Source organism: Saimiri boliviensis, chromosome 17, assembly GCF_048565385.1.
Source record: "Saimiri boliviensis isolate mSaiBol1 chromosome 17, mSaiBol1.pri, whole genome shotgun sequence".
Taxonomy (NCBI): Eukaryota; Metazoa; Chordata; class Mammalia; order Primates; family Cebidae; genus Saimiri; species Saimiri boliviensis.
The window spans coordinates 54278107-54290729 of NC_133465.1; the positions used below are offsets into that span (position 1 = coordinate 54278107).

Consider the following 12623-nt stretch of genomic DNA (forward strand, 5'->3'; position numbering starts at 1 on the left):
CTAATAAAATTAAGTTGCATCATTTTGTCCGACTAAGTGCCTTCTCTAATATTATGGGGTGGGTGGGGTATGGAGCGAGGGGCAGGTTGGGAAGACAACCTGCATGGCTGTGGGGTCTATGGGGAGCCAGGCCCCTGAAACATAAAGGACTTGACCCTTCCTGGGCCAGAAGGAAGCTGGCACATGACTGCTGTCCGTTACTCACTGAGACCCCTCCACCAGGTCAGTGCTCCCAGCTTGCTGGTCAAGCTCACCAGTCATCCCAGTGATGACTTGAAAGCATTTTTTCCTCTCCAACCGTCACCAGCACTACCAAACCTAGCCCAGCAGAGTGAGAAAAAATGAAAACAAGACAGGTTGTTAAGTGCAGAGGCAAAAATCCCCCAAAATCTGAGAAAACAATGTCATGGAATTCTGTGAGTGCAGAAGAATTTTAAGACGAATAATCCTTAAGCCGAACTACCCTTAGAAAATGAGAACGATGCAAAAATGAGTTTAAAACATAGAGAATCAGACCTTTTAGAATCTGAATTAAGGCAAGTGGAAGACACATTTTATTTGGGGTTGTAAATGAAGTGCCTACAGGTGCCAGGTAGATAACAACGTAAGCAATGAGGACTGGATGGGAAGGGATAAATCCCAGCTGATACTCGCTTCCCTTAGGAAGACGCAATGGAACCAGCACCACCTGCAGAACTCACAGTCCACATCTAAGTCCCCTGCACTGGCTGAAAGGCCCTGTCATGGGGGCTCCATGTCCCAGTTGACATTGGATAAAGGATGGTGGGGGATGCAGAAAGCTACGTGGAGCTCAAGGACCCTCCTCCATTTCCACCTGGCTCCTCCTCTCTGGTGGTGCTGGAAGGAGCAGGGGTAAGTGGTGTCTCCACCCTCCCAGTGACCCCATGTTTCTCAGAGCTGGTATCATTGATGACATCCCTCTCGGGTCCTCCCACAGGCCTGCCTGGAGAACAGCCCACAGCCCAGTGCCCTCCCAGCAGATGATGAGTCTGGGGTGCTGGTCAGGTTATGCTTCAGGAATGATGGCAGAAAATGAGCTCCGTCTTCTGCTCTGAAAAGAGGGAGGTGGCAGGGCCCAGCATTCACATCCTAGACCACAGGGGTGTGGGTTTTCAATGTTGGTTGGCAACACCACTGCCAACCACTTCTAGAAGCGTTTGCTTGTTTGTTTGCTTGTGCTTCTACAGCGTCACGTGCTCAATGCCCTTAAACTCAGGGGTGGAAGATTTCAGGGCAGGAGAGGGGGTTCTTTCCTGCTCTCATCTCTGGGGGCACTGATGCTTATGACCTTCAGATGATATTGAAACAGCCCCAACCCTGGGCACCAGGAGACAGGAGGCTCAGTCCTGGCCTTCTCTGCCTTCGCCTTGTTCTGCTTGAGGTTTCCACAAGGGACCCCGTGCCACTGGGCCATTCTCACCTGGGCATTAAGGGAGAACATTCTGCCCCTTATGGAAGAAAAAAATGAGGGAAGGGCCGCTTGTGTTGCGGGCAGGATCCCTGAACTTAGAGAAATTTAGAAGTTGAAGAAACTGGATTGGGAGAGGTGACTCACACCTGTAATCTCAGTACTTAGGAGGCCATGGCATGTGGACCACCTGAAGGCAGGAGGTTGAGACCAGCCTGGCCAACATGGTGAAACCCTGTATCCACTAAAAACTACTCTGTCTCTCCCTCCAGGGACCAGGAACATTCTGAGACTGGCCAACTATCTGGGCTTAGATGGCAATACCCCCATTCAGAAGCCCAACCTTGAGGATTGGTGCCCCCGTCCAATTTACAAGGGAGGGTCACGGACGTGCCTGTGCTAGTGGATAATTTAGAAGCTTCTCCTACACATGCTGGTATCATGCCCCCTGGCTTGTCATTTTTCCCTTTCCACCGTCACCAGCACTGTGACGGTTGTACACAAGTGGCCTCACCCATTCCGGCCTCTATTTAAGCGGCAGGTGGGCGCCTCTGGCAGCATGCCATGCTGGCCATCCTTTCCTGAAGGTGAGAAAGGATGTCAGCATAGCCAGTTCTTGAGACCCACACGGACCCCATCCCACTCTCTGTCCTATCCCTGTTCTCCTCCCCACGTGGTTCCCCATTACGCACCAGAGAGGGTGTGTGCTGGGAAAAAAGCCAACCATGGCCGATGGACTCTGGGGGTTCTGGGCAAGATTCAGTGCTGAATTCCACTTTTGCTGAGTCCTCCTGGGCCCGCCTGAGGCAGCTGGATGCAGTGCTAACACCGACCACTAGAGGGAATCAATCACATTCTTTGCCCTCCACTTTCCCTGAGCCTTGGGGCTCCCGCAGTTCTGTGGGGACTAAGAGCCCAGACTGAAGCAGAGATACAAACCAAGAAACAGAAATCCCAGCAACAGACATAAACCACAAGCGCTTCCTCCCATCGCTCTGAATCCATCAGAGAATCTCAAAGTTGGAAGAGCTCTTGAAGGTTTGAGTCTCCTCCCCAGCTTTGGGACTCAGAACACATCACACTGAAGGATGCCCTATGCAGCCGTGGAACCTGCTCCTGCTTTTTCTTCTCCTCCTTTACAGATCTGTATGGAGTTTATCCAGTTGCAAAGGGCCTGCCTGTGCATTCTCACATCTGACCTGCAACTTGTTTTATGAAGGAGCTATTATGATCATCCCATTTCACAGATCAAGAGACTGAGGCTCAGAGAGTCTGACTTGCATGAGCTACCCCAGCCAGGGCAGATCTCCACAAGCTTGCTCTTCCCACATTGTGTCATTCAAAGTCCTTTCACCAGGCCGGGCATGGTGGTTAACACCTGTAATCCCAGCATTTTGGGAGACTGAGGTGGGTTGATCATTTGAGGTCAGGAGTTCAAGACCAGACTGATCAACATGGCAAAACTCCATCTCTAGTAAAAATACAAAATTGACTGTGCATGGTGGCCTCTGCCTGTAATCCCAGCTACTCTGAAGGTTGAAATGGGAGAATCACTTGAACCTAGGAGGCAGAGTTTGCAGTGAGCCAAGATTGTGCCACTGCACTCCAGCCTGGGTGCCAGGGCAGAACTCCATCTCAAAAAAAAAAAAAAAAAAAAAAAAAAAAGAAAGAAAGAAAGAAAAAAGTCCTTTCCCCAGTACAGGTAGCATGGTGCTATTCCTTTTGTTATTATTTCTGCTGGCTCTTCCTCCTCCTGCTTGTCCTCCTCTGCCTCTTCTTCTCCTTCTCTTTCTTCTTCCTTCCCCTCCTCCTGCTTCTTCTTCCTTCCTTTCTCTTCCTCCTCCACCTCTTTCTCCTTCTTTTCCTTATTCTTCAAAATGGAGTCTCATGCTGTCACACAGGCTAGAGGGCAGTGGCATGATCTTGACTCACTGCAACCTCTTCCTCCTGGATTCAAGTCATCCTTCCACCTCAGCCTCCTGAGTAGTTGGGATTATAGGCGCCCCTCACTATGCCAGGCTAATTTTTGTACTTTTTCAGTGTTAGTAAAGATGGGGTTTCACCATGTTGGCCAGTCTGGCCTTGAACTCCTGACTTCAGGTGATCTGCCTGCCTTGGCCTCCCACAGTACTAAGATCCAACCCAGTTATTTCAGCTTCTATATTTCTCTGAGTTTAGGGATCCTGCCCCCAACACAAGCAGCGCTTTGCCTCATTTTGTCCTTCTCTAAGGGGCAGATTGTTCTCCCTGAATTCCCAGGTGAGAATGGCCCAGTGGCACGGGGTGCCTTGTGGAAACCTCACAGCAGGACAAAGCAAAGGCAGAGACGGCCAGGACTGAGCCTCCTGTCTCCTGGTGCCCAGGGTTCGGGCTATTTCCATATCATCTGGAAGTCACAAGCATCAGATGCCCCCAGAGATGAGAGCAGGAAAGAACCCCCTCTCCTGCCCTGAAATCTTCCACCCTTGAGTTTAAGAGCATCCAGCACACGACGCTGTAGAAACACAAGCAAGCAAACAAGCAAACGCTTCTAGAAGTGGTTGGCAGTGGGGTTGTCAATTGATATTGAAAACCCACACCCCTGTGGTCTGGGATGTGAATGCTGGGCCCTGCCACCTCCCCCTTTTCAGAGCAGAAGACGGAGCTCATTTTCTGCCATCATTCCTGAAGCATAACCTGAGCAGCACCCCAGACTCATCATCTGCTGGGAGGGCACTGGGCTGTGGGCTGTTCTCCAGGCAGGCCTGTGGGAGGACCCGAGAGGGATGTCATCAATGATACCAGCTCTGAGAAACATGGGGTCACTGGGAGGGTGGAGACACCACTTACCCCTGCTCCTTCCAGCACCACCAGAGAGGAGGAGCCAGGTGGGAATGGAGGAGGGTCCCTGAGCTCCACGTAGCTTTCTGCGTCCCCCACCATCCTTCCTCCAATGTCAACTGGGACATGGAGACACCATGACAGGGCCTTTTAGCCAGTGCAGGGGACTTAGTTGTGGAATGTGAGTTCTGCAGGTGGTGCTGGTTCCCACAACTCTGTGTTGCATCTTCCTAAGGGAACCGAGTATCAGCTGGGATTTATCCCTTCCCATCCGGTCCTTGTTGCTTATGTTGTTATCTATCTGGCACCTGTTGGCACCTTCATTTACAACTTGCAATAAAACGTGTCTTCCACTTCCCTTGCCCTAATTCAGTTCCCAAATGCTCTGGTTCTCTATGTTTTAAACTCATTTTTGCATTGTTCTCATTTTCACGGGTAGTTCGGCTTAAGGAATATTCGTCTTAAAATTATTTTGCATGCAGGGAATTCTGTGACATTGTTTTCTCATGTTTTGGGGTATTTTTGCCACTGCACTTAATAGACTGTCTTGTTTTAATTTTTTCTCACTCCTGGAAGGCTAGGTTTGGTGGTGCTGGTGATGGTCTGAGAGGAAGAAATGCTTTCAAGTCATCACTGGGATGACTGGTGAGCTGTGAACAGCAAGCTGGGAGCACTGATCTGGTGGAGTGGTCTCAGTGAGTAATGGACAGCAGTCATGTGCCAGCTTCCTTCTGGCCCAGGAAGAGTCAAGTCCTTCGTGTCCCTGGGGCCAGGCTCCCCATAGATCCCGTAGGCCCTGCAGTTTATCTTCCCAACCTGCCCCCTGCTCCATACCTCCACCCCACACCCCTTAATATTAGAGAAGGCACTTAGTCAGACAAAATGATGCAACTTGATTTTATTAGGATAGGGCTGGTGGACACTGGAGTGCCACCGTTCGGGGACAGGAGAGGCACTGGGGAGGGGTCTAAGGGATGCCACCTGGCATCTGGTAGGCACAGCTGCTCTCCACAGAGCGGCACTGCACAATATGCAGGAATTTTGCAAGCTCTCTCATGTCTCTCCGGAAGCAGTAGAGCAGCTTGTAGTTCTTGATCAGTGGGTCTTCGCTGGGCAAGTAGATGTCAGCCTTGTTGTAGGTGTGCATCATGATTTCCACAGTCTGGGGGCTGCCATCATCCAGCCTCTGCAAAGTGAAGGAAGAGAAGGAGAGGCCAAGCGCTTGGACACTGTTCCCTCCCTCTCTCAGTCATTCTTTCTCCTCCCGCCCCTCCAAGGCTCCAGGGTGTAGAGAAAGGGCTGGAGGATTCACGAGTGGAAATGAAGAATAAGCTGAGTTGTCTTGGGTCAGGGCCTGACTGCTAAAAAGAGAGCAGCAGCGTTTCTTTCCCCCAGCTCGGGAAGCCAGTGGGCCCCAGGATTGGGGAATCCTGGTGCCAACCTCACCCCCATCAGAGTTTGGATGACTTCCTCTAGGTCCTTCAGGTACTTGTAGATGAAGTTGTCTAAGAAACTATACAGTGGGTTGTTGCCAAAGGCACTGCTGAGGGACTGCACGGGCTTGAGCCACAGCTGGATGAGCATCAGGGAGATACGGAGCAGCTCTAGGTTCTGCAGGGGAAAGACCAGCAGTGGGTGGGCTGCCCGGGGCTGTGACCACAGGTCTCCCCATCCCTGGTTGTTGGAGAGGGTGGTCACTCACAGATTTCTGCAGAGTTTCCTGTTGGGTAGTGGGTATTGGGACAGACGCTGAGAGGCAATCAGAGGTTCTGGGGTTATAGCGGTAGAAATCGTTCTCTTCGTCTGTGTCATGAGCTTCTTCCTAGGAGAAGGACCGCCCATCAATATCTATGCTGGTGACCAGCTCTCATTGTTCCTTTTCTGGGACCCCACTCAGTGTATGCTTATCTGCCTGCATCCTCGATTCAGAAAACAATCCTGAGCTCTTTCGTCTCCTCCCATTACTTCCCAGCAAGGCAAAGTCACCCCTTCCTGCCAACCCTGACATGCATCCATTTGTCAAGAGCTTACAAACTTCTGGTAGATGTCAACGGCCAGCCGGTTGAGGCGATCGGCGCGTATCACAGCATAGTCATAAAGTGAGGATGTTGGCATTGTTTTGAGGGCACCGGCCTCTCCAAGCCAGGGCAGGCAGAGCAGGTTGAAAGCCAGGAGCAGGGATGCCCGGGAGACTAGGGAGAAACCAGAGGGCATGGGAGGGAGCCGGAGAGCCAGAGGGCAGTGCTCTTACTCAGGGGCTGTTCCTTTTTTGTCTCTCCCTCCAGGGACCAGGAACATTCTGAGACTGGCCAACTATCAGGGCTTAGATGGCAATACCGACATTCAGAAGCTCAAACTTGAGGATTAGTGCCCCCGTCCCATCTACAGGGCCCCGCCTCTCCCCTCAGGACATATAATGCAGAAAGCGATTTTAGGGACCCTTACTTGCAGCCATTGCAGCTACGTGAGCTGTCCACAGGACTCTCCGTGGTTTGGGGGGTTGGGTCTTGGGATCCTGGAGCTGGTCTCTAGCGGGCCCTTTTATACCCTGTCCCCTTCTCTCTCCCTGCTGGCCCCCACCTGTTTCTATGTATGTTTGGGCAACGGAGGGTCACGGAAATGCCTGTACTAGTGGGTAATTTAGAAGCTTCTCCCACACATGCTGGTATCATGCCCCCTGTCTTGTCATGTTTCCCTTTCCACCGTCACCAGCGCTGTGAGGGTTGTACACAGAGTGACAGCCAGAGGCACCACACATCCTGGCCTCTCTTTAAGGGGCAGGTGGGTGCCCTCTGGCAGCATGCCATGCTGGCCAACCTGAAGGCGGTCAAGGATGTCATGATAGCCAGTCCTCGAGACCCACACGGACCCCCTCCCACTCTCTATCGGATCCGTTTCCTCCTCCCTGCGTGGTTCCCCTCCACGCACCAGAGAGAGTGTGTGCTGGGAAAAGGAGCCAATACAGCCAATAGATTCTGGGGGTTCTGGGCAACATTCAGTCCTGAATTCCACTTTTCCTGAGTCCTCCTGGGCCCGCCTGAGGCAGCTGGATGCAGTGCTAACACAGACCACTAGAAGGAACCAACCCCGCACTTTGCCCTGAATCCATCAGAGAATCTCAAAGTTGGAAGAGCTCTTGAAGGTTTGAGTCTCCTCCCGAGCTTTGGGACTCAGAACACATCACACTGAAGGATGCCCTATGCAGTCATGGAACCCGCTCCTGCTTTTTCTTCTCCTCCTTTCCAGATCTGTATGGAGCTTATCCAGTGTCAAAGGGCCTGCCTGTGCATTCTCACATCTGACCTGCCACTTGTCTTGTAAAGGAGCTATTATGATCATCCCATTTCACAGATCAAGAGTCTGAGGCTCAGAGAGACTGACTTGCTTGAGCTACCCCAGCCAGGGCAGCAGATCTCCACAAGCTTGCTCTTCCCACATTTTGTCACTCAAAGTCTTTTCTCCAGGCCGGGCATGGTGGTTAACACCTGTAATCCCAGCATTTTGGGAGGCTGAGGTGAGTGGGTCACTTGAGATCAGGAGTTCAAGAGCAGACTGGTCAACATGGCAAAACTTCATCTCTACCAAAAATTCAAAAATTGGCTGTGCATGGTGGCCCATGCCTGGAATCCCAGCTACTCCGAAGGGTGAAATGGGAGAATCCCTTGAACCTAGGAGGTAGCGTTTGCAGTGAGCCAAGATTGTGCCACTGCACTCCAGCCTGGGTGCCAGAGCAGAACTCCATCTCAAAAAAAAAAAAAAAGAGTTCTTTCTCCAGTGCAGGTAGCATGCTGCTGTTCATTTAGTTATTTTAGCTGGCTCTTCCTCCTTCTCCACCTCCTCTTTCTTCTTCTCCTTCTTTCTTCTTCATCTTCTTTTCTTCCTCTTCATCGTCCTTCTTCTCCTTCTTCCCATTCTTCTCCTTATTCTTCTTCGAAATGAAGTCTCATTCTGTCACCCAGGCTAGAGTGCAGTGGCTTGATCTTGACTCACTGCAACCTCTGCTTCCTAGGTTTAAGGAATTCTCCCACCTCAGCCTCCTGAGTAGCTAGGATTACACACACTCGCCACTATGCCAGGCTAATTTTTATACATTTTTAGTAAAGATGGTGTTTCACCATGTTGGCCAGTCTGGTCTTGATCTCCTGACTTCAGGTGGTCTGCCTGCCTTGGCCTCCCAAGTTACTGCGATCCAATAGAGTTATTTCAGCTTCTAAATTTCTCTGAGTTCAGGGATCCTGCCCCCAATACAAGCAGCCCTTTGTCTCATTTTGTCCTTCTATAAGGGGCAGATTGTTCTCCCTCAATTCCCAGGTGAGAATGGCCCAGTGGCATGGGGTGCTTTATGGAAACCTCACAGCAGGACAAGGTGAAGGCAGAGAAGGCCAGGACTGAGCCTCCTGTCTCCTGGTGCCCAGGGTTAGGGCTATTGCAATATCATCTGGAGGTCACAAGAACCAGATGCCCCCCAGAGATGAGAGCAGGAAAGAACCCCCTCTCCTGCCCTGAAATCTTCCACCCCTGAGTTTAAGGGCATCCAGCATGCGACGCTGTAGAAACACAAGCAAACAAACAAGCAAACGCTTCTGGAAGTGGTTGGCAGTGGGGTTGCCAACCAACATTGAAAATCCCACACCCCTGTGGTCTAGGATGTGAATGCTGGGCCCTGCCACCTCCCTCTTTTCAGAGCAGAAGACGGAGCTCATTTTCTGCCACCACTCCTGAAGCATAACCCAACCAGCACCCCAGACTCATCATCTGCTGGGAGGGCACTGGGCTGTGGGCTGTTCTCCAGGCAGGCCTGTGGGAGGACCCGAGAGGGATGTCATCAATGATACCAGCTCTGAGAAACATGGGGTCACTGGGAGGGTGGAGACACCACTTACCCCTGCTCCTTCCAGCACCACCAGAGAGGAGGAGCCAGGTGGGAATGGAGGAGGGTCCCTGAGCTCCACGTAGCTTTCTGCGTCCCCCACCATCCTTCCTCCAATGTCAACTGGGACATGGAGCCCCCATGACAGGGCCTTTTAGCCAGTGCAGGGGACTTAAATGTGGACTGTGAGTTCTGCAGGTGGTGCTGGTTCCCAGCCCTGTGGGTTGCATCTTCCTAAGGGAAGCGAGTATCAGCTGGGATTTATCCCTTCCCATCCAGTCCTCATTGCTTACGTTGTTATCTATCTGGCACCTGCTGCCACTGCATTTGGAAACCCAAATAAAATGTCTCTTCCACTTCCTTTGCCCTAATTCAGGTCCCAAATGTCCTGGTTCTTTATGTCTCAAACTCATTTTTACATTGTTCTCATTTCCCAAGTGTAGTTGCGCTTAGGGAATATTCATCTTAAAATTCTTCTGCACACAAGTAATTCCAAGACGTTGTTTTCTCTCGTTTTGGGGAATTTTTGCTTCTGCAATTAATAGCTGATCTTGTTTTCATTTATTCCCACTCCTGGGGGGCTAGGTTTGGTGCTGCTGGTGATGATTGGGGAAGAAATGCCTTCACATCATCACTGGGATGACCAGTGGGCTGTGACCAGCAAGCTGGGAGCACCGATCTGGTGGAGTGGCCTCAGTGAGTAACAGACAGCAGTGCTGTGCCGGCTTTCTTCTGGCCCAGGGAGATCAAGTTCATTATGTTTCAGCGGCCTGGTTCCCAATAGACCCCACAGGCCCTGCAGGTTGTCTTCCCAACCTGCCCCTTGCTCCATACCCCACCCCACCCCGTAATATTAGAGGACACTTAGTCGGACAAAATGATGCAACCTAATTTTATTAGGACAGGGCTGGTGGGCAGTGGAGTGCCATCCTCCAGGGCCAACAGAGGCACTCTTGGAGGGTCACAGGGATGCTACCCGGTAGCTAGAGGCCACAGCTGCCCTCTACAGAGCGGCACTGCACAATGCGCAGGAACGTCTCGACCTTGTCCATGTCCTTCCGGAAGCAGTAGAGCAGCCCGTAGTTCTTGAGCAGTGCGTCATCGTTCTGCGAGTTGATGTCAAACTTGCTGTAGGTCTGCCTGAAGATCGCCCCAGTCCGGGGGCTGCCGTCTTCCAGCCTCTGTAAAGTGAAGGAAGAGAAGGAGAGGCCAAGCGCTTGGACACTGTTCCCTCCCTCCCTCTCTCACTCATTCATTTTCCCTCTTTTCTCTAAGGTGTAGAGAAAGGGCTGGAGGATTCACGAGTGGAAATGAAGAATAAGCTGAGTTCTCTTGGGTCAGGGCCTGAGTGCTAAAAAGAGAGCAGCAGCGTTTCTTTCCCCCAGCTCTGGAAGCCAGTGGGGCCCCAGGATTGCAGACCGCTGGTGCCACCCTCACCTCCATTAGAGTTTGGATGCCTTCCTCTAGGTCCTTCAGGTACTCATAGACATCGCTGTCTGAGACGCCATACAATAGGCTGTTGGCGAAGACACTCCTGAGGAGCTGTACTGGCTCGAACCAGGACTGGATGAGGATCAGGGAGATGCGGAGCAGCTCTAGGTTCTGCAGGGGAAGGACCGGCAGTGGGTGGGCTCCCCGGGGGCTCTGACCACAGGCCTCCCCCATCCCTGCTTGTGGAGAGGGTGGGCACTCACGGATTTCTGCTGAGTTTCCTTTTTGCTGGCTGGTGTCGGGATAGACTCTGAGAAGCAGAGGGAGGTCTGGGGGTTCTGCAGGAAGGAATACTTCTGTTCCTTCGGGATATAGGCTTCTTCCTAGGAGAAGGACCGCCCACCAAGGTCCATGCTGGTGACCAGCTCCCACTCTTACTTTTCTGGTACCTCTCTGGGCCTATGCTCATCTGCCTGCATCTTCACTTCTGAAACAACCCTGAGCTCCTTCGTCTCCTCCCATTACTTCCCAGCAGGGGAAAGTAACTCCTGCCACCCCTTAGTGGCACTCATTCCCCAAGAGCTTACGAATTCCTGGTAGGTGTCAAAGGCCAGCTGGTGCAGGCGATGGGCGCGGAGCATAGCATTGTCCAAAAGCCTGGATAAGGGAATTGTTGGGAAGGCACCAGCCTCTTTAAGCTGGGGCAAGCAGAGCAGGGTGAAAGCCAGGAGCAGGGATGTCCGGGAGCCTGGGAAGAAATCGGAGGGAAAGGGAGGGAGCCGGAGAGCAAGAGGCCAAGGCTCTTGCTCACGGGCTGGATTTTTAAAAAATTATTATCTCTCTGGGACCACGAACATTCTGAGATTGGCTTAGATGGCGATACCCACATTCAGAAGCCCGAAACCTGAGGGTTAGTCGCCTCCGTCCCATCTACAGGACGCCGCCTTTCCCTCAGGACATATAATGCAGAAAGGGATTTTCGGGACGCTTACCTGCAGCCATTGCAGCGAGGTGAGCTGTCTACAGGACTCCGAGGGGTTTGAGGAGTTGGGCCTTGGGATCCTGGAGCTGGTCTCTTGTGGGCCCTTTTATACCCTGTCCCCTTCTCTCTCCCTACTTGCCCCTGTTTCTTTGTACATTTATGCATGGGACCACGGACGTGCCTGTGCTAATGGATAATTTAGAAGCTTCTCCCACACACTCTGGTATCATATCCCCTGGCTTGTCATCTTTCCCTTCCCACTGTCACCAGCGCTGTGCACGAGTGTCAGCCAGAGGCACCACCCAGCCTGGCCTCTCTTTAAGGAGCAGGTGGGCGCCCTCTGGCAGCATGCCATGCTGGCCAACCTGAAGGCGGGAAAGGATGTCAGGATAGCCAGTCCCTGAGACCCACACGGACCCCATCCCACTCTCTATCCTATCCCTTTCCTCTCCCTGCGTGGTTCCCCTTTGCCCACCAGAGAGAGTGTGTGCTGGGAAAAGGGGCCAACCACAGCCAATAGATTCTGGGGGTTCTGGGCAAGATTCAGACCTGAATTCCACTTTTGCTGAGTCCTCCTGGGTCCGCCTGAGGGAGCTGGATGCAGTGCTAACACCGACCACTAGAGGGAACTAACCCCATACTTTCCCTCCCCTTTTTCTGAGCCTTGGGGGTCCCAGGTGTGTGGGGACAAAGAACCCAGACTCAAGATATTGCCCGAGCTCCTTCAACCTGCAGCAGAGATACAAATCAAGAAACAGAAATCCTGGGAACAGACACAGACCACACGCACTTCCCATAGCCCTGAAACCATCAGAGAATCTCAAAGTTGGAAGAGCTCTTGAAGGTTTGAATCTCCTCCCCAGCTTTGGAACTCAGAACACATCCCGCTGAAATATGCCCTATGCAGCCATGGAAGCCCCTCCTCCTTTTTCTCCTTCTTCTTTCCAGATCGGTGTAGAGCTTATCCAGTTGCAGAGGGCCTGCCTGTGCATCCTCACATCTGACCTATCACTTGTTTTGTGAAGGAGTTATTATGATCATCCCATTTCACAGATCAAGAGACTGAGGCTCAGAGAGACTGACTTGCATGA

At 52.0% G+C, this 12623-nt stretch overlaps 1 protein-coding gene and 1 pseudogene across 2 annotated transcripts; both read right to left on the reverse strand.

The window, feature by feature from the left end:
• Nucleotides 1-5302: 5302 nt before the first annotated feature.
• LOC141581756 (uncharacterized) lies at nucleotides 5303-9225 on the reverse strand (annotated as a pseudogene).
• Nucleotides 9226-9997: 772 nt separating this feature from the next.
• GH1 (growth hormone 1) lies at nucleotides 9998-11692 on the reverse strand. 2 transcript variants are annotated; one of them, XM_074387972.1, is made up of 5 exons: nucleotides 11543-11692; nucleotides 11138-11298; nucleotides 10814-10888; nucleotides 10557-10721; nucleotides 9998-10300 (listed from the first exon to the last, which is right to left on the reverse strand). In XM_074387972.1, exons 1-5 carry the CDS (start codon nucleotides 11550-11552, stop codon nucleotides 10103-10105), a joined length of 609 nt encoding a protein of 202 aa, XP_074244073.1. In that variant the 5' UTR covers nucleotides 11553-11692; the 3' UTR covers nucleotides 9998-10102.
• Nucleotides 11693-12623: the final 931 nt, after the last annotated feature.

Excerpts from the sequence above, each read along its gene's own strand:
- GH1 (XM_074387972.1), bottom strand. Across the intron at positions 10,889-11,137 it reads TTGACACCTACCAGGAATTC|AACCCCCAGACCTCCCTCTG; the intron begins GTAAGCTCTTGG and ends TCCTTCCTGCAG. Across the intron at positions 10,722-10,813 it reads AGGAAACTCAGCAGAAATCC|AACCTAGAGCTGCTCCGCAT; the intron begins GTGAGTGCCCAC and ends CTTCCCCTGCAG.